The sequence below is a fragment of the Triticum aestivum genome, chromosome 7A, assembly GCF_018294505.1.
Source record: "Triticum aestivum cultivar Chinese Spring chromosome 7A, IWGSC CS RefSeq v2.1, whole genome shotgun sequence".
In the NCBI taxonomy this organism is placed as follows: Eukaryota; Viridiplantae; Streptophyta; class Magnoliopsida; order Poales; family Poaceae; genus Triticum; species Triticum aestivum.
This window is the reverse complement of record NC_057812.1, coordinates 718,190,908-718,211,180: the sequence shown is the minus strand read 5'-3', so window position 1 is coordinate 718,211,180 and position 20,273 is coordinate 718,190,908. Positions and strand designations below refer to the sequence as shown.

At 47.9% G+C, this 20,273-nt stretch overlaps 1 protein-coding gene and 1 pseudogene across 1 annotated transcript; both read right to left on the bottom strand.

The window, feature by feature from the left end:
- Positions 1 to 9,597: 9,597 nt before the first annotated feature.
- Positions 9,598 to 9,736, bottom strand: LOC123155167 (uncharacterized; annotated as a pseudogene).
- Positions 9,737 to 12,032: 2,296 nt separating this feature from the next.
- Positions 12,033 to 13,351, bottom strand: LOC123153860 (uncharacterized). Its single transcript, XM_044572773.1, has 2 exons — positions 13,259 to 13,351; positions 12,033 to 12,670 (listed from the first exon to the last, which is right to left on the bottom strand). Exons 1-2 carry the CDS (start codon positions 13,349 to 13,351, stop codon positions 12,167 to 12,169), a joined length of 597 nt encoding a protein of 198 aa, XP_044428708.1. The 3' UTR covers positions 12,033 to 12,166.
- Positions 13,352 to 20,273: the final 6,922 nt, after the last annotated feature.

The following is a 20,273-nucleotide window of genomic DNA, read 5'->3' as shown; positions in this document are numbered from 1 at the left end:
CCGTAGCATGCACGTATGGTGAATCGTTATGTGATGAAGTCGGAGCATGAGGTATTTATTGATTGTCTTCCTTATGAGTGGCGATCGGGGACGAGCGATGGTCTTTTCCTACCAATCTATCCCCCTAGGAGCATGTGCGTAGTAATTTGTTTTGATGACTAATAGATTTTTGCAATAAGTATGTGAGTTCCTTATGACTAATGTTGAGTCCATGAATTATACGCACTCTCACCCTTCCATCATTGCTAGCCTCTTCGGTACCGTGTATTGCCCTTTCTCACCTCGAGAGTTGGTGCAAATTTCGTCGGTGCATCCAAACCCCGTGATACGATACTCTCTATCACACATAAGCCTCCTTATATCTTCCTCAAAACAGCCACCATACCTACCTATTATGTCATTTCCATAGCCATTCCGAGATATATTGCCATGCAACTTCCATCATCATCATATACATGACTTGAGCATTTATTGTCATATTGCTTTGCATGATCGTAAGATAGCTAGCATGATGTTTTCATGGCTTGTCCGTTTTTTGATGTCATTGCTACGCTAGATCATTGCACATCCCGGTACACCGCCGGAGGCATTCATATAGAGTCATATCTTTGTTCTAGTATCGAGTTGTAATATTGAGTTGTAAGTAAATAAAAGTGTGATGATCATCATTATTAGAACATTTTCCCATGTGAGGTTATCAAAATAAAAGAGGCCAAAGAAGCCCAAATAAAAAAGAGGCCAAAGAAGCCCACCAAAAAAAGAGAAAAAAACAACAATAACAAAAAACAAAAAAATGAGAGAAAAAGCGAGAAGGGACAATGTTACTATCCTTTCACCACACTTGTGCTTCAAAGTAGCATCATGTTCTTCATATAGAGAGTCTCATTGAGTTATCACTTTCATATACTAGTGGGAATTTTCATTATAGAACCTGGCTTGTATATTCCGATGATGGGTTTCCTGAAAAGTCCGAGGTCTTCATGAGCAAGCAAGTTGGATGTACACCCACTTAGTTTTAGTTTGAGCTTTCATATACTTATAGCTCTAGAGCATCTGTTGCATAGCAATCCCTACTCCTCACATTGACATCAATTGATGGGCATCTCCATAGCCCGTTGATTAGTCGCATCGATGTGAGACTTTCTCCTTTTTTGTCTTCTCCACACAACCTCCACCATCATATTCTATTCCACCTATAGTGCTATGTCCATGGCTCACGCTCATGTATTGCGTGAAAGTTGAAAAGGTTTGAGAACGTCAAAAGTATGAAACAATTGCTTGGCTTGTCATCGGGGTTGTGCATGATTTGAATATTTTGTGTGGTGAAGATGGGAGTATAGCCATACCATATGATTTTATAGGGATAACTTTCTTTAGCCATGTTATTTTGAAAAGACATGATTGCTTTATTAGTATGCTTGAAGTATTATTGTCTTAATGTCAAACTAGCGGTGTGACCCGCGCATTTGCGCGGCTAGACCTATCACTAAAACACATTACCTAGCTAATCTCCAGTCTGATTTTCCGTTTTATATGTTATTTTGCATTGAGCAATATCTCCTTAGCACAACTGAAATATGTATGAATACTTTGACATACTTTGTTTGTACAACATTTGTTTTGAAACACTGTTTCTCGCTCACCATTTTTGTTAGTCTAACTATTCGGGAACCCGTGCTATTTTGCAATGACTTATTTCATATTTTATATGACATGTCGATTGGATCCAATCTCTACTATTACACTTACAACATAATTTTGCTTCCTGTACGATACACATCTGACACATGTATCATGTTGAAACATCATGCTTGGTCCTCTTAGTCAATGTTTTACATGTATTGAACTATTTGCCCTACATGCATCTATTTTGATTCTTTCAAATCTACCATACGTTTCAACTTGTCTTCGTCCAATCAACGTTCATTTATTTTCCTACACATTGTTCCACACATGAATGTTGATAATATTAGGCATGGTAGGTCACCAATGTCATTAGTAGTATTCCTTGGATGGTACAAAATAATTTATTTTAATTTTATAAATTTTGATATAAATATATTTTAAAGTTTGGTCAAATTCATGATATAGTTATGGAACCAATATTTTTTTGTTAAAATTTTCATATATAACGGACTTACTTTTTGTCTACCTCACACATGTTTTTATTGTATGGAGTATAAACTCTTATAATTTTGGATTTAGTTTTGCAGCCAAACAGCCGTATGATTTTTTTGATTGGTTCCGTCAGCAATGATCTCATGGCTTCCAATATTATAACAATCCACTCATATACATATCCGGGTTGATAAGTCTACATACACATTAGAATTAGAAAAGGCTACATAGTAGTTGTATTGCCCAATTATCCTACTACATAGTTTGTTCCAGTTTAAAAGGCCTATTCCAAAAATCATAATTTTCCTATTTGTAAGGCTCATTATCTTGAGAATATACAAATATAGCTATCCCCAAATTAGATTGTGTCAAATTTCGGGTCTCAATGTAAAATCAACCAATGCATGAAGGAGTGAGAGGGCCATGCCTGTAGCATTAATATCTTGTATAGCACTTAATTAGGTTCTCCTTTTTTCTGATGAAATTTTTATGTGACTTACAAGATGAGCCCAATTAACTGGATAGGAGGGAGTATTAGATTGAAGAAACATAAATCAAATTCTTGCCAAGAAGAATATTTTCTCCTGAGAATGATCACCAATGGTATATATATACAGTAGGTGGATCCTTGCTAGAACAATTATAATAAATAGTTTGACTTTGATCCAATCCTTGTGGAAATATATAAGTAATTCATGGATAAAGATGCATATACTTGGGTTGCCAAACTGCAAATAATAATAACTTCCGTGGTGCACTGAATCACACATTTAGATTCCGGTCTCAATGAAATTGAATACCAAGTACTAATTTCCATCTAGCCAACATACTAATGAGCAATTTGTCCTATGAGCTTGCCCACTTTGGTGTATTGGAAGAGCCTATGCTGGTAACATGAATAGTGAAGAACCATAAACCTTAGCCGACCATACTTTTGACTTGACGTGAACATTATAGTTGCCATAAATGAAAAAGTGAAGTGGTGATTTGAAAATAGTAGATGATGCCACCTTGTCAGTACACACATGTATCTTCTGTTTCAGAAAATCTTGAAGAAAAGATAGGCTTGGGAGTGTCAAAAACATAAATTACCTACACTTTTTACAAAGAGTTATGCATAAGAGCACTTGGGTGCTCTGCTCGCGAGCGAGGGGTATATATAGGCACCTCATTGGTCCCGTTTGGTGAGCCTTTGGTCCCGGTTCAAGCCACCAACCGGGACCAATGGTGGTGGGCCAGGAGCGAGGCCCATTGGTCCCGGTTCAAACCACCAACCGGGACCAAAAGGTCCAGATGAACCGGGACCAATGGCCCACGTGGTCCGGCCGGCCCCCTGGGCTCACAAACCGGGACCAATGCCCACATTGGTCCCGGTTCTGGACTGAACCGGGACTAATGGGCTGACCCGGCCTGGACCAAAGCCCTGTTTTCTACTAGTGTTACCATGTAATGCTTCACATAGTTTTTGACAATCTCTGTCATAAAGGAACCATCTTCCTGTAATCCAAGCTTGCCATCCTGTTTCAATAGTGCAGTAACAAAAGGATTCTCAAAATATACTTTACTATCATTCTGGACATGTACTTGATACTTTGGACAACATATATTTGCATTGATTACCTAGAGTGATTTAAGAAATGTCATTACTAATGGATATCAATAATCTGGGACTCTTTCCTTGAAAGTAAGGGTACTTACATCATTGTTTAGCCACTCTTTTTCATCTAGTAGGCACATGAGTTGATGTTGTTTCACAAATATTTCATCTATCTTCATGATTTTCTTTCACAAGATGTTTGCTATATGAGCACATAGATCACAGTCGGTCAATGCATAATTTGCAAGAAGTGAAGCAATTTAAGAAATATTGAATAAATCATTGTGTTAATGTGGATTAACTGTGCACATACACAAATAATATTATTCAATAACAAAAAGGCATTGAAGATGATAGACACAAAAGTACATATTATATCTATCAAACAACTACCTTGTGGGAGATAGTCATAACATGTTTCATCAACTTTTATCTGTTTATGTTCGTCTGTTTGGTTGTCATCATCTAATAAAATATTTCCTTCATTCTGGGGAAATTCAGAATTCTCTATTTGTGCATCATCATCTAACGAAATATATCCTTCATTCAGGAGCAATTTAGAATTCAGAGATAATGTCGAGATGATTGCAGACAGAGGTGATGGCAATGGGTTTGTATTTATCTGATTATCTAATTCTGAAACCACCATTCAAAACATTCAAAAATTGTAGATAATGTTGAGATGATTGGTGAAGTAGGCGATGGCTCCAAAAAAACTAGATTCAACAAATGACAAGAAAAATAGAAGTTAAACATCACAATATTCGAGATTCTGCATAAGTGCAATCAACATGGAGCTCAATCAAAGAGGGAGCAATTATAAAGTATCTATTGTGCAGCAATAGACACCTCTCTCTCTCTCTCTCTCTCTCTCTCTCGTCCACAACTATCTCTCTTTTTTCCCTCCACAAGATAAAATAGTAGCATTGGAACCTGTCTCTCCCTCTTTGATCTCCCTCTCTCTTTTCTAGAAGACCTGGAGACTGAAGTAAATTAATCATGTGAATTCAGTTTCGGGTTTTAGCATAAATATAGTAGTTGCTCCTAGGTACCCAATATTTGGTTATAACACCATCTATTGATCAAGAGGATTTGATTTTTGTTATTATATGGCAGGGTACAACCATAAGATGGTTAACATATAATTTTCTACAAGTAAGGCCATGCATCTGATAGCTAGATGAATCTAAAAGTTTAGCCAAGGTATAAGGTACATTTACCTAGAAAGAAATATGGGAGGTAATGTGTCTCATTTTTATATAGAGAAAACAGGAGTAAAACGCATGCAGGCCACTTTAAGTTTCAGAAGTGTTTCAGTGATTCCTTTTCTTCTCAAGCCCTCACCCAAGTGTTTACAAAAGAAGAGAGAATCATTCAAGTCTAACTCATGTTGAACACTCAACACTACTAACTTTTCATGTCACTACTTCTATTCATGCTCATGCTTGCAATATCAGGCTTTGGACATTATTGAGAAACACATATGATGACTCGTGCTCTCTAATGCCCGACCGACATCCCGATCCTATTTTCATATGCCCGAAAATCAAAGGAATCTCCTCTCACAACTGACAAGAAAATCCGACCAAAACCTCTGTCAGGTAATCTGAGTGATACTCCCTCGGTCCTTTTTAGTTCACATATTAGATTTGTCTGAAGTCAAAGCTTGTAAAGTTTGACCAACTTTATAGAAAAAAATACCAACATTCACAATGTGAAATCTGTAAAAGTTGAGGCGTGGAAGCATATGCATCTAGTGCAGGGATGCATGCGTGTTTATATAGCACATAGGATACATCATCGGCAGGTTGTTGTAGTCTTGACCCATCCTCCAAGCTATACAAGAGATAGGATCAGATCTAACTAACAACCCACCTGGTTTACATTATACTCACGCATACAACACGCATACAATATCGTGACACACATGTCACGTCTATACAAAACACGCCTATGATTTAACATCCTCCCTCAATCTCAACACATCAAGGTTTAGATTGTTCCTGAAGGCTTGAAGTTGTCGAACTTGTAGAGGTTTGGTAAAACCATCCGCCACTTGATCTCCAGTTGGGATGAACTTTATCTCCAATCTCTTTTGTGCAACTCTTTCTCGGAAAAAATGAAAATCAATCTCTATGTGTTTTGTTCTTGCATGAAACACAGGATTCGCGGAAAGATATGTTGCTCCAAGATTATCACACCACAAGCGTGACACATGTGATCTAGAGACACCCAACTCATCAAGAAGTGTTTCCACCCACATTACCTCTGCGGTAGCATTTGCTAATGATTTATATTCTGCCTCAGTGCTGGACCTTGAGACAGTTGCTTGTTTCTTTGCTTGCCATGACACAAGGTTTGAGCCAAGAAACACTGCAAAGCCTCCTGTGGATTTTCTATCATCTGGACAACCTGCCCAATCTGCATCAGAGAAAGCACTTACTCTAGTTGATGGAGACTTACATATACTTAACCCAACTCCAGTGCTTCCTCGAATGTATCTCAATATTCTTTTCACAGCTGTCCAATGCAAAGAGGTTGGCGCATGCAAGAACTGACAAACCTTATTAACTGAAAAGGATATGTCAGGTCTTGTTAATGTAAGATACTGAAGCACGCTAACTATACTTCGATACTTTGTTCCCTCTTCTTGACTCAGTAATTTTCCCTCATTCAGGGACAATTTTTTGTGGTTGACATAGGTGTACTAGAAGGCTTACAATCCTTCATTCCTACACAACTTAAAATATCAGAAGCATATTTCTCTTGAGTGAGCAGAATGCCATCTTGCATCTTCTTCACTTCAATGCCTAAGAAATATTGTAGATCTCCCAAATCTTTTAAGGTAAATTCACTTCTTAAGTTTCTTAACAAGGCCAACGTGGCATCTTGTGAGGAGCTTGCTACAATTATGTCATCAACATAAATCAGCATATATATGATCACCTTTCCCTTTTTGAAGAAGAACAGTGAAGTATCTCCCTTTGATGGACAGAACCCAAGCTGCTGCAACTTAAGGCTTAGTCTTGAATACCATGCCCTAGGTGCATGTTTCAAGCCATACAAGGCTTTATCCAACCTGCACAAATAGTTAGGTTTGGATCTATCTTCAAAGCCTGGTGGTTGCTGCATGTAAACCTCTTCCTCGAGAACGCCATGTAGAAACGCATTCTGAACATCCAATTGGCGAAGATTCCATCCCCTAGAAACAGCAATAGACAGGACAAGTCTGATAGTAGCAACCTTCACTACAGGACTGAAGGTGTCCTCATAATCAATATTGTAGCGTTGTTTGAAACCCTTAGCTACTAACCTAGCTTTATACCTATCTATTGTTCCATCAGCCTTCTTTTTAATTTTATATACCCACTTACAATCTATAATATTCCTCCCTGGCTTTGGTGGAACTAAATGCCAAGTTTGCTTTCTCATTAAAGCATCATACTCTATACTCATAGCATTCTTCCAATTTTTATCATGCAATGCTTCTAGCACATTTTGTGGCTCACCAGAGGAAGCAAAGTTTGCAAACCTAAAGTTTTTGTCATACCTGACCGTGCCATCCTTGGGCACTAAAGGTTTGGTAATACCTCGCTGTGAACGGGTAACACGCGTGGATATTGGTGCAACCACAACAGATCCAGGAGCAGCCACAGAGGATCCCGCTCCTCGTATCGGCGCAGGCGAATCAGCCTCGGCCGCCGTGTGCATTCCTCGTACTGATGCAGGAGAATCAGCCTCGGGATCCACGATATCCTTGAGGCTGTCGGTTGGTGATGGCGATACGTGAGCATGGGCCCGTGGCAGGCTGTCGAGGCCATCATTACACCGGGGACTGGGCGCACCCGCCCCAGTCGGCGCTCGACACGCCACATATGACGACGAGGGCGAGTTACCCCCACCTGACCGCACTGGCGCGCCGGATTGCATGGCGCGCGCTAACGGGTTGGATCCCCCACGCGTGTCTGGCGGCATCAGAGAATCTCTCCTGGGATCCGCATCGGGCCCGCCTGCGCTATCTGCACCCGATCTCTCGGGATCGGTGCTGTTAGGCTCATCTTCCTCGTGTCCGATGCCTGTACAATTCTGTCTCTGCATAAAATCATGGCTCGGAACAGCAATTTTTGCACCGTTTTCATTAGTAGCATTAGTATGGCTATTAAGCAAGTGATCATCAGCATATGTTTCACCCCCATGATCAGTAGGATTTAGCAGTTCAGGAGATAGCAGAAGGATTTCTGCTCAAAGACGAGCCCCTGCATTCGGATGTAGGGCAGCAAAGGGGAAAACGGTCTCATCAAAAACCACATCCCTGGAAATATAGACTCGCCCGGTGGAAATATCTAGGCACTTAAAACCTTTATGAAGATTGATGTACCCTAAGAAAGCGCACTGTTTGGAACGGAACTGAAGTTTATGTGTGTTATAGGGTCGTAGGTTGGGCCAGCAGGCACATCCAAAGATACGGAGGGCCGACTAATTAGGTTTTTCATGAGACAATTTTTCGAGGGGTGTTTCAAAGTTGATGACTTTGTTGGGAAGCCTGTTAATAAGATATGTGGCCGCAATGAAGGCCTCATCCCAGAACTTTAGAGGCATAGATGCTTGAGCTAGAAGGGAGAGTCCAACTTCGACTATATGTCGATGTTTTCGCTCAGCTGATCCGTTTTTCTGGTGAGCATGGGGACATGAGACATGGTGTGATATACCAATCCGAGTGAAAAAGGAATTTAACTTAACATATTCTCCCCCTAGTCAGTCTGAAGGGCTAGAATTTTGCGATCAAATTGTCTCTCAATAAGATTCTGAAAGTCATGAAATTTCTGAAAAACTTCAGACTTATGTTTGATTAGGTAGATCCATGTGAACTTACTGAAGTCATCTATGAAGCTCACATAGTATTTTTTTTCTACCTACAGATTCGACAGCAGGTCCCCATACATCAGAGAAAATGAGTTCCAAAGGAAACTTCGATTCACTTATTGATTTTGGATAAGGCAGCTGATGGCTTTTGCCTTTTTGACAAGAATCACAAATAAAATCGCTGTTCAACAGCTTGACACGCGGGAGCTTGTTCTGACTAATTATTTTGCTAACGATGGTAGACGAAGGATGTCCTAGGCGCCGGTGCCACCTATCCGAGGAGGGAGTGACACTGAGCGCTTGCTTCTTGGCGCCTTGTCCCGTGTGTTTGACAGGGTATAGACCTCTTCTACCCCTGCCTTTGAGAAGCACCCTCCTCGTTCCCCGATCCTTTACAAAAAAAGAATAGGGATGAATTTCAACAAAGGAGTCATTGTCAACAGCAAGACGACTAGCAGATATTAGACTTTTGTTTGCTTCGGGTATGTGGAGAATGTTGTTTAGATGTAGATCACGATCTTGAGTGCGAATAGCTGAATGACCAACATGTTTAATAACCATACCTGAACCACTTGCGGTGTGAATCTGTTCATTGTCGATGTAGCGGTCGCGTACGGTCAGCTTCTCCAAGTCTCCCGTGATGTGGTCGGTGGCACCACTGTCCAAGTACCAGTTGGTGTCCACCCCGTACTGCGGTGCAGCAAGGTTGGCCGACTTCTCCTCCACACCTTGGTAGGATTCGTCGTAGCGTTTCCAGCACTTCCAGGCTGGGTGGCCCATCTTGCCACAGATCTGGCATTGGACCCTGGGAGCGGAGGCATGATTGTTGTTGAAGTTGCCTCCGTTGTTGCTGTTGCCGCCGCCGCGCCCTCCTGGTCTAGAGTAGCCGCGCCCGCCGCGGTCACCACCCTTGCCGCCTTGTCTGCGACCGCGGTCACCACCGCCGCCGCCAGGTTTGCGGCCTCGGGTGGCAGCATTGGCGGAGGACTGCGACCCTCGACCCCGAAGACTCAGCCTCGTCTCGAAGCAGAGCAGCTGCGAGAACAGCTCGGCAACGGTGACCGGCTCCACCCGTGAGCACATGGCGGACACCACCGGATCGAAGTCTTCTTCGAGTCCAGCCAAGATATGAGAGACGATGTCGTCCTCATCCACCTTCTTCCCTGCGGCTATCAGCTCGTCGCAGAGAGACCTGACCTTTCTGACGTAGTCGGTGATGGAGGAGTTGCCCTTCTGCAGATTGGCGAGGGCGATCCGAACATTGGTGGTCTAGGAACGGGTGCGGGATGCAAGCATCCCTTCAACCGTGTTCCAGAGCTCTGCTGAAGTGTGGCACGACGCAACCTGGATGGCGATCTCACGGGGAAGAGTCGTCGGCAGATAGGAGAAGACTTGTTGATCTTGTGCATGCCAGGTTTGAAAATCAGGGTTCAGCGCCTTCGCCGTGGTCTTGCCATCAGACGAAGCTACGTCGATCTGCATGGGTGGTGGTGGTTGCTCGACGTCGAGGTACTTTGCCATCTGCGCGCCCCGGATCGCAGAGAGCACGGTTGCCCGCCATAGCGCCTGATTGCCCTTCGTGAGCTTCTCGGTGGTTGCGTGAGCGAATGGCAAGGATGGGAAGGAACTTGAAGACGTTGCCATGGATGAGCTCGAGGATGGCTCTGGTTACCATGTAAAAGTTGAGGCGTGGAAGCGTATGCATCTGGTGCAGGGACGCATGTGTGTTTATATAGCACATAGGATACATCATCGGCAGGTTGTTGTAGTCTTGACCCATCCTCCAAGCTATACAAGAGATAGGATCAGATCTAACTAACAACCCGCCTGGTTTACATTATACTCACGCATACAATATCGTGACACACATGTCACGTCTATACAAAACAAGCCTATGATTTAACAAAATCAATACTAGTAGATGCATCATGACTTAAAGTTTCATGTTGTATAACTTTATCATGATAGATGTTGATATTTTTTCATATAAATATGGTCAAACTTTGTAAAGTTTGATTTCAGACAATTCTTATATGCAGAGTAAAATGGACCGGAGGGAGTACTTAATCCGAGTGAAACTGCTGTCGGGTAATCCGGGTGAATGTTGTCCCGAGTGAAAATTGTAATACAAGTGAAATATTGATCCGGGGGAAATTGTTGATCTGAGTGAAAAACTACTGATTCAGGTGAAAACTTGTTGATCTGAGTAAAAAATTGTTGATCCGAGTGAAGATTTTTTGCCTTACTGAAGGATCCTAAGATCCAATTGAAAAATCGCAGATCCGTCTTTTGTCGGGTAGTTCGACCAGAAGCTAAAAAGGGCCATGTAAAGTTATCTAGATGACCTCGGATTGAAAAGTGTTTAACATGGAAGTTGTGCATATCATTGAAGCGGTCAACTTTACTTTTGGGGTCATCATGATCTGGATTAATATGTGGCGTGCAAAGTCGCCACAAGCACCATCCAGTCCAGTCGGACGCGTGACGGATTCCGACTGGGAAGTTAAAGTTGGGTTCACTGATGAGAAAATTACCAAGAGTCGTCGCCGGTCGTGGGAAAAGACCTGAGTGGCTTGAACCAAAAGAGGGTTGACGCCGGCATGCTCGCGTGCTCTGCCTCATCGATGCGCAACAGAAGCAGCGGGTCCAGCTGTTGTGGCGGCGGCATAGACCGTTCCTCGGCCGAGCTTGACATGTCGTGTGCATTGCTCCGTCGATGCGCAGCGGGTCCAGCTGCGACGGCATAGGCCGTTCCTCGGCCAAGCTGCCGCGATCGTTGTCTGTGGGGACCGGGCGCTGCAGCAAGCTCCAACTGGGCATGTGGTGGCTATCATCAGCGCCCTCGTTCAACTACGTCACCATGGCCAAGTCGGGCGACTTGTCTTCGTCGCCGGTGTCGATATCCTGAAGATCGAGCGACTCCTTTTAAGACGGCAATGTCTGGCCCGTGCTCCTAAAGATCTTCTTGTCGGACATGAATCAAAGACGCACATCATAGGGACTCTTCTCTGAATCAGAGTCCGTGATTGGGAGGAGAGAGGGGTTGGGGCACGACCACACGAGTGACAATTGTCATCCGTGTGAAAAAATGTTGATCCGAGTGAAAAACTGTTTGATCCCAGTGAATATGTTTACCTGTGAAAAGTATAAAAAAAATGTTGATCCGAGTGAAAAACTGTTTGATCCGTGTGACAATTGTCATCCGTCGATATCCTGTGATCACCACAGTATCATTTATAAGAGTATCAGCAATCTCTACGGGTGGATCTTCTGTCCATACCACACACACCTTCTAGCTCATTTGTCTAAATCATGGGCAACACAATTATTCTTTCTAGGAGTATGCATTATTCATCGGACATCAGAGGTGGACAGATCAAAAAATATGCTTGGACAGAAAAAAGAAGGGAGAAACACACCTCCCTTTATTATAAGAGAAGAGATGAGAAGAAGAATCAGGTTTACAAGTTTAAAAACTATGGAAAATAACAATGGTTTATTACTGTAGAAGCGTATAAAAAAAATTATATCTAGTGCTACTATGAAAGCAAATTGTCTATTTGTTGTTTGTCTGGTACAATGTCTCCCTCAGTAGTACCGACCACATGAAAAGCAACAGGCACAACAGCGAAGATCAAAAGTAGTCGTCGGGTAGGTGCGACGGAAGAGGTGTTCCTCCGGATGGTCCCGAGGGACGCGCTCGTCGATGCAGTGCCGCCTCTCCTCCTCGAAGCGATCCAGCTCCCAATCATAGGACCGCCTCCCGTGGACCAGGGTTCCGTTGACCCCCTCGCCGGGAGCGGGAGGGCAGCCCCATGCCAGCCATAGCCTGGCGCAGCCGTACGCGTAGCCGCCCGCATCCGCGTGTCTGGCGGCGACGCTGGCCGCCTCGCCGAGGACGGCGACGGCCTCGTTGGCCCTGAACTCGTCGGACCACGGAGGATCATACGAAACTTGCACCGTTAGCGGCGGAAAGTTTAGTAGAGGACCATAGGCATATAGCGCCGTCTCCGGTGGAAAGCAGAAGAGGATGGCGGCGAGGGCGAGCAGGCAGGGGCGGCGCACGGAGGTGGTGGACAAGCTAGGTGGTTTCTATCTGCGCACGGGGACGTTCGACTATTTCTTTGCGAGAGAGAAGAGACGGGAACGCAAAATCCCCCAAAACTTGCCCGGTCGTTTATTCTTACTGGGTCACGCCTCGAAAGGCCGAAATCCGAAAAGAGTTGGGCCGGGCTCGCAACTCCAGATTTTCTAACCCTCGCTGCCCTCCTCAACTCTTGCGTTGTGTCCCGTACTCGCGTTCAGCGGCTTACTTGTCCACGAGCAGGAGAAGGTCGCAGTGACCTGTAAGAAAAACACGACGCAGACGCACGCCTCAAATGCCTAGACTATGTTGGCGCAAAACCCCCCCGAACCCTAGCTAGCTCTAGCTCTCCTCGCTCTCTCTGGTCCCTCTCTCTCTCTGTGGCTCGAACCAACAAAGAAGGAGGAAGAAGAAGTAAACAACAAGCACGGGTGGTTTTGCCGGCGCACGAACGCCCCCGGCCGCACGTACCGCCTTTTCTTTCTTCCTCGAGCACGAACTCGATCCGGCAAAATACAACGAGAGGAGGGGGGCTGGCTCTTATACCCGCACGCACACACGCGCCAAGCCATGCTCCCACGCCCGCACTCACCCACATCCCGCGCTCCCTGGATTATGCGCTCGACGCGCACGAACGCAGTCGCCGTGATCCCGAGTCCAGCACCCGACGCGGTCACCCCTCCTAGCATCTCGCCTACACGCAACGGCCCATGCGCACGAACGCGTGGGCACACACACACGCCTAGTCGCGCACGCACGCGACCCAGGCTGCCATGGGCCGAGCCCGACGCGTTCACCGCGCGCACGCAGGCACGCACCGCGTCCCGGGCTCGCCACGGCTTTATTGCCCAACACTCTCCCCCTAAGCCGTGGCCTAGAGGAGGCCGTTGTCCTCGATGTCGGCGTCTGCCAGCAGCGCCCGCTCCGCCGCCGGTGCCTTCCGCAGCTCCGGGCAGTCGTGCTTGTAGTGGCCGCGCTCGCCGCACTTGTAGCAGCGGCCACGTCTGTTGCCGCTGTCCCGCGTCGCCACGCTGCGCGCGTCGTCGTCCTCGTCCCGAGCTCCCTCTTGACGTCGCTCCCGTGCCCGCCATTGGGCCGCAGTTTACAGGAGCTTGCCGTCCTCCCGCTCGCCTCTGCTCTGCCCACGGCGCCGCACACGCTCGTCGAACGCGCGCAGCCGCCCGAGCACCTCGTCGTACGTGAGCTCCTCCAGGACGCAGAACTGTTCGATGCCGGCGACGACGGGGAAGAGGCGGTCCGGCACCGTGTCCAGGAGCTTCTTCACCAGCTCCGTGTCTCCCAGTGTCTCGTCCAACCCCGCGAACCGCGCCGCCATGCTTGCAAGTCTTCCAGCATACGCGTCCAGCTGCTCACCGTCTTCCATCTTTGTCCGGTCCAGCTCGCTGCGCAGCATCGCCCTTCTCGCCGCGCGCACCCGCTCGGCACCGACGAATCGCACTGACAAGGAGTCCCGTACCTCCCTGGCAGTGGTCTTCGTCGCCACCGAGAGCAACACGTCCTTCGGCAGCCCCTGCAAGATCAGTGCCCTCGCCGTCTTGCACTTCTTGTTGTTCACCGGCGAGTCGCCCGGCGCCACCGCTTCCGGCAGTGTGTGAGCATCAAGAATGGCCTGCGCCTTGATCGCCCACACGGTGTAGCCGTCCGGCGATAGCATCGGCATCCCCATGGACACCGACCCGCCCGTGCCGCCGCCGTGTGGAACAAGTGCCATTGCCGCCGGCAACCTCCCGAACCTGAAGCTCTGATGCCAATTGTTGGCGCAACCCCCCCCCCCGAACCCTAGCTAGCTCTAGCTCTCCTCGCTCTCTCTGGTCCCTCTCTCTCTCTGTGGCGCGAACCAACAAAGAAGAAGGAGGAAGAAGAAGTAAACAACAAGCACGGGTGGTTTTGCCGGCGAACGAACGCCCCCGGCCGCACGTATGGCCTTTTCTTTCTTCCTCTAGCACGAACTCGATCCGGCAAACTACAACGAGAGGAGGGGGGCTGGCTCTTATACCCGCACGCACACACGCGCCGAGCCATGCTCCCACGCCCGCACTCACCCACGTCCCGCGCTCCCTGGATCACGCGCCCGACGCGTGTCGTGGTTCTAAGCCTGACAGTAGAGTGGGGGGGGGGGGTAGGTATGGAGAGGCAAGGTCCTAGCTATGGAGAGGTTGTAAACACAAGAGATGTACGAGTTCAGGCCCTTCTCGGAGGAAGTAAAAGCCCTACGTCTCGGAGCCCGGAGGCGGTCGAGTGGATTATATGTATATGAGTTACAGGGTGCCGAACCCTTCTGCCTGTGGAGGGGGGTGGCTTATATAGAGTGCGCCATAACCCCAGCCAGCCCACGTAGGAGAGGGTTTAAGGTGAGTTAAGTCCGGGGCGTTACTGGTAACGCCCCACATAAAGTGTCTTTACTATCATAAAGTCTACTTAATTACAGGCCGTTGCAGCGCAGAGTGCCTCTTGACCTTCTGGTGGTCGAGTGAGTCTTCGCGGTCGAGTCCTTCAAGGCAGTCGAGTGTGTCTCTCGTTGGTCGACTGGAAGGTGACCTCTTCTAAGGGTGTCCTTGGGCAGGGTACTTAGATCAGGTTTGTGGCCCTACCCTAGGTACATGACCCCATCATTAGCCCCTGAATGGATTGAGGCTTCGAGTGAGGAAGGAGTTGATGTTGTTTCCGATTAACTTTTGCACACTGGTCGTGCGTTGTTCTGGACCAAAGAATCTCTTCGTTGGTAGCGAGCAACTTGTCTTCAGTCGAATCGATCCATTCTCTTCTTTCGTCGAGTGATCTTTCGGGCTTCGACGATTTCCGAGCGACGGATCGCAGGAAATCCCGCGTCTGACAGACCGATCTGCCGTTCGCGGATTCCGCGGGATGCGAAATTTTGGGGAAGCGCGCGAAGCGGAGCAGGCCGCGGCGTTCGGATGGGACGGGACATAGATGCCTCGATCCCCGCGCCGCTTTCTTCGCCACGTATCCCGCCTGCATAACTGTTTCTGGATATGATTAGATCGACCGGGCCCACCTGTCATCCACTTGGAAGGGACCTTATAAATACGCCCGGCGAGGGTTTTTTGTACAGTGCCTCGGCATTCTCTTTCTCTGCTCCCTTCGTCTCCGTCCAGCGCGCTCGCTCTCGCCTCCGCACAACTTCTCCTCGCGCGTATCACCGGCAACCATGGCCAAGGAGAAGACGGCGGCGCTGGAACGCGCGAAGAAGGTGTCGGCAACGGAGAAGGCGAAGGGGAGATCCACCAGCCGCGGCGGGTCTTCGTCTAGATCCCGCCTGCCGAAGGGCTGGGTCCAAGGAGATTGGATCCATTCGACCATCACGGAGAAAGATCTCCTCGACATGGCCAACGAGGGCCTGATCCCTCATGGAGTTGCGAGGCTTCCGGGGAAGGAGTGGCAGCCCCAGCCATAAGAGGGTGAGTGCGTGCTCCTGGCTACCCATGTCAACCGTGGATTTTCTTTGCCGCCGAGTATTTTCTTTCGTGGTTTCTTGAACTTCTTTGGAGCGCAACTCCATCACTTTACCCCAAATTCTATCGCCTATCTTGCCGCGTTCGTGTCCATGTGTGAGGGTTTTCTGGGCTGTCGACCGCACTGGGGCTTGTTCAAGCATATATTCACGTGTCGCTCTCAGACCGTGAAGAAAGCGAGCCCAGGCGACGAAAGGACCCGAGTTGTCCAAATGTGTGGGGGCCTGGGGATCCAGGTGAGGAATAAGAGCACCTTCCCAGCCATGACTTTTCCCGAGTCAGTCAGAGGCTGGCAGTCGACCTGGTTCTACTGCCAGGATCAATCGACGCCGGGGCAGTCGAGTGGACTCCCTCAGTTTACCATGGACCGAGTGAACAAGCCCTCCTCTCTGAAGTTGATTCCGGAGGAGAAAGCTGACGTGAAGATGTTGATGGAGCGCGTAGTACAGTTAGTTCGGGAGGGAGTGACGGGCATGGATCTCCTGGAGGTTTTCCTTAGGCGTCGTATCCAGCCCCTTCAGTTCCGGAGCCACTGCATGTGGTTGTACTGTGGGACTGAGGACGAGACTCGGGTCCATCCAGAAGCAGTCGACGATATCACTCTGGAAAGATGGATGGCTGCCGTTACCGGAAACAAGGATAACCCACGCGGAGCCAGAAGGATTCCTCCACTCGACCACCACAGTGATCCAAACAAGGTATGCCTGCTCTGCTCTTCACTGTTTTCTTGTCATATTCATTTCTGTTTATTCTGCCAATCGGTCGATTGATCTTTGTCTTGATGTCTATCAGGCCCTCACCGAGCTGTACTCGATGCCCAATGGAGCACAGGCTCCGACTGAGGAGGGTGAGGCGAGTGGGGGCGAGAGCCAGGAGGAGGAGTGGGACTCGGACGTTGCTGAGGATGATGACGACGATGACGACGATGACGGTGATGAAGATGATGCTGAAGACGAGGAAGAAGAGGAGGAGGAGGTCGTACCACCGCGCTCGGAAAGGCGGTCGAAGCTTGTCCACGACCCTGCGACTGAACGTGGCAAGGGGGTTGCGACCGTTGCTCAGTCGACCAAGCGCCCTTGGACCACCTCTCCGGCGCCGACTGAAAAGGCGTCGAAGCAGCCCAGGGCGGCTTCGTCAAAGCCGACCAAGCTCCTGCCGAAGATGAAGGTGTCCATCCCCACCATATCAGGGTAATCATGCTGCTTAAGACTTCCTATTTTGTATGAACTTTGTCTCTGGTTGGCGCTGGAGTTAGTCGACTGATTCTTTGGAGTTGCAGTGCTGCTACTTCTGAGACCTCAGCCCGGGCTGATGACCATGAGATGGAGGATGCAGCAACCTCAAAAACAGGTACTATACTCTTAACGCCGTTTTTAGTCGACTGACTCATGATCTCTAATCCTGATTCTTTTCTGTAGCTCCACCGAATGTTGTTATCACTCTCCCTGATGATGAAGATGAGGAACCGCTGAAGCACAGAAGGAGTAGGAAAGTGTCTGCCAGCAGGGTGCCCCAGGATGTGACGGTGCCTGAGACTCTGGTTGTGGAGGAGGAGAACACCACTCGACACACTGTGTCCTTCGCAGATCCACTGACGAGTGCTCAGCAGCCCTCCCTCTTCATGACGCACCATGTCCCAGAGGACCAAGCTGGCGCCGAGAAGGAGGCGATACGCCAGGCAAGGATCATGATGGAGCAGTTAAGGACCATCCGGGATGCGAGCCAGGCAGCTTACGACGCTAGTTCCGCCCTTCAAAGCAATGTTCAGGTCAGTCGACCACCGCCTGTTCTGTTAAGATATGCTATCAAAAACTTTTCTTTCCAGAATTTATAGTAGTCACCCAGTGAGTGTGTCGACTTAGACTCCGTGTTAGCGGGGGCACGCTGAGTGCACCCGCTGGGTGTAGTCCCCAAGGCTAAGGTCGACTGCTGGCAGTCGGCCTTAGGCTTTATAATTTCAGTCTTTGCGTCATTCGACTATGTCGACTGGATTTCGCAAACTGGTCGACTGGATTTCGCAAACTGGTCGACTGGTCGACTCTGTCTTCAATAGGATTAGTGGGGGCACTCTGAGTGCACCCACTGGGTGTAGTCTCCAAGGCTAAGGTCGACTGCTGGCAGTCGGCTTTAGGTTTTATAATTTCAGTCTTTGCGTCATTCGACTATGTCGAATGGATTTCGCAAACCGGTGGGGGCACGCTGAGTGCACCCACTGGGTGTAGTCCCCGAGACTGTGGTCGACTGCTTACAGTCGATTACAGTCTTAAAGAATACATCTCTCTCTCTCTTTTTTTTGAGGTCGACTGGTCGACTCTATCTTCGATAGGATTAGTGGGGGCACGCTGAGTGTACTCACTGGGTGTAGTCCCCGAGACTATGGTCGAATGCTTGTATTCGGCTGTAGTCTTAGAAACGTGTGATTTTTCCTTTTTCACTCGGAAGTGAATTATTTTTGACATTTAGTCGATTGGTTCTTCGCAGAACTCCTGTGATCTTGTGGCTCGCTACTCTGAGCTGGAAAACAAGCACGTTCAGCTCGAGCTGAATTTGAAGCTGGTTCAGGAGAAACTGACGAAGGCAAAGGAGGAGACCGAAGGTATGTTTGGTGAGACCTTGACGACTGATTTTCCCCTTCGTTTGTTTCAAAATCTGATCTTGCTGTAACTTGCAGGTAAGGTAAGGGAGGCCCAATAGAAAAAAGACCTTGAACTAGCTGAGAAGATCAAGCTCGCTGACGAGAAGCTAGCTTCAGTCACCAAGCTTGAACAAGACAATACCAATCTGAAAGCTGCTCTTGGGATTGCCAACAAGGAAGTCAGTCGACTGAAAACTGATAAAACTGCCCTGACCGACCAAGTCAGTAAGTTGACTGGGAAGAAAAATGATCTGGAGGCCTTCCTGAGTGGTCTTGCCAAGAAGTTGTTTCTTATGCTTGAAGGTAAACCTCTATGCTCGGCAATCATTTCCAATCGTGATTTTTTCATTCGACCATCGCCTTGACTCGGTGACCGTCCTTGCAGAATTTTGTCAAAACTTTGAAGAAGAAACTAGCCGGCTGGAACCAAACCTCGACCCCGTCAATTCCCCGGTGAACGACGAAGTTGCCATGAATGTTTTCCGACTGGAGTCCCGTGTTGCAGCTGCCGTGGACTATCTTGCAAGGCTGAAGGTCGCCACATCTCGCATCGACTCGACGCTCTGGCCCGGGGAGACACTTCAGAACGACCTCGAGTCGCTGATGGCTCGCTTGAACACGATCCCTGGTCGAGTGCAGGAGTGGAAAAAGTCCTCGGCTCGGTGCGGTGCAGATGTTGCTCTGTGTCTGGCCCGAGTCCACTGCAAAGATGCGCGAGAAGAGAAGCTGGCGGCCCTCCGGGTGGCCAACACCAAGAAACACGACTTCAGGTCCTTTATGGAAACTTTTCTTGCGGCTGCCACTCGGATCGCAGATGGAATTGATCTTGATGAGTTCGTTGCACCTTCCAGCCCTCCACAGGAGGGGTAAAAAACTTCTTCTAAGCTCGACGCTTTAAATTTGCCTCGGTATGCCGAGTGGAGTCGTAACCGATAAACCCTAACGGGCTTAGCACCCGAGCACTTTCGGTTCCTTTAGATATCGATCCGAACTTGAATTTGTCGTTTGAATATGATTGCTTTTGGCTCGAAATGTCTTTTGCAGGTTCAAAGCAGGGCGCTTACTTCAATCGACTTATTCCTTAGTCCACTTAGGTGAGCGCTCGGCTGCAGCTAAGCCCCCGAGTGGAAGTCTGGCTTACCACTCGGCAGGATTTTTATAACTTAGGCGAGTACTTGGACTGCAGCTAAGCCTCCGAGTGGAAGTCTGGCTTACCACTCGGTAGGATTTTTATAACTTAGGCGAGTACTTGGACTGCAGCTAAGCCTCCGAGTGGAAGTCTGGCTTACCACTCGGCAGGATTTTTATAACTTAGGCGAGTACTTGGACTGCAGCTAAGCCTCCGAGTGAGAGGTTTGCTCTTCACTCGGTAGGATTTTTGATTACTTAGGCGAGTACTTGGACTGCAGCTAAGCCCCCGAGTGAGAGGTTTGCTCTTCACTCGGTAGGATTTTTGTAACTTAGGCGAGTACTTGGACTGCA

Bases quoted from the DNA above. Each gene is read 5' to 3' on its own strand.
- LOC123153860 (XM_044572773.1), bottom strand. From the start codon at position 13,351: ATGCTAGGAGGGGTGACCGCGTCGGGTGCTGGACTCGGGATCACGGCG. The intron at 12,671-13,258 runs GTGGGTGAGTGC...GTGCGCAGATAG, and splicing joins TAATCCAGGGAGCGCGGGAT to AAACCACCTAGCTTGTCCAC.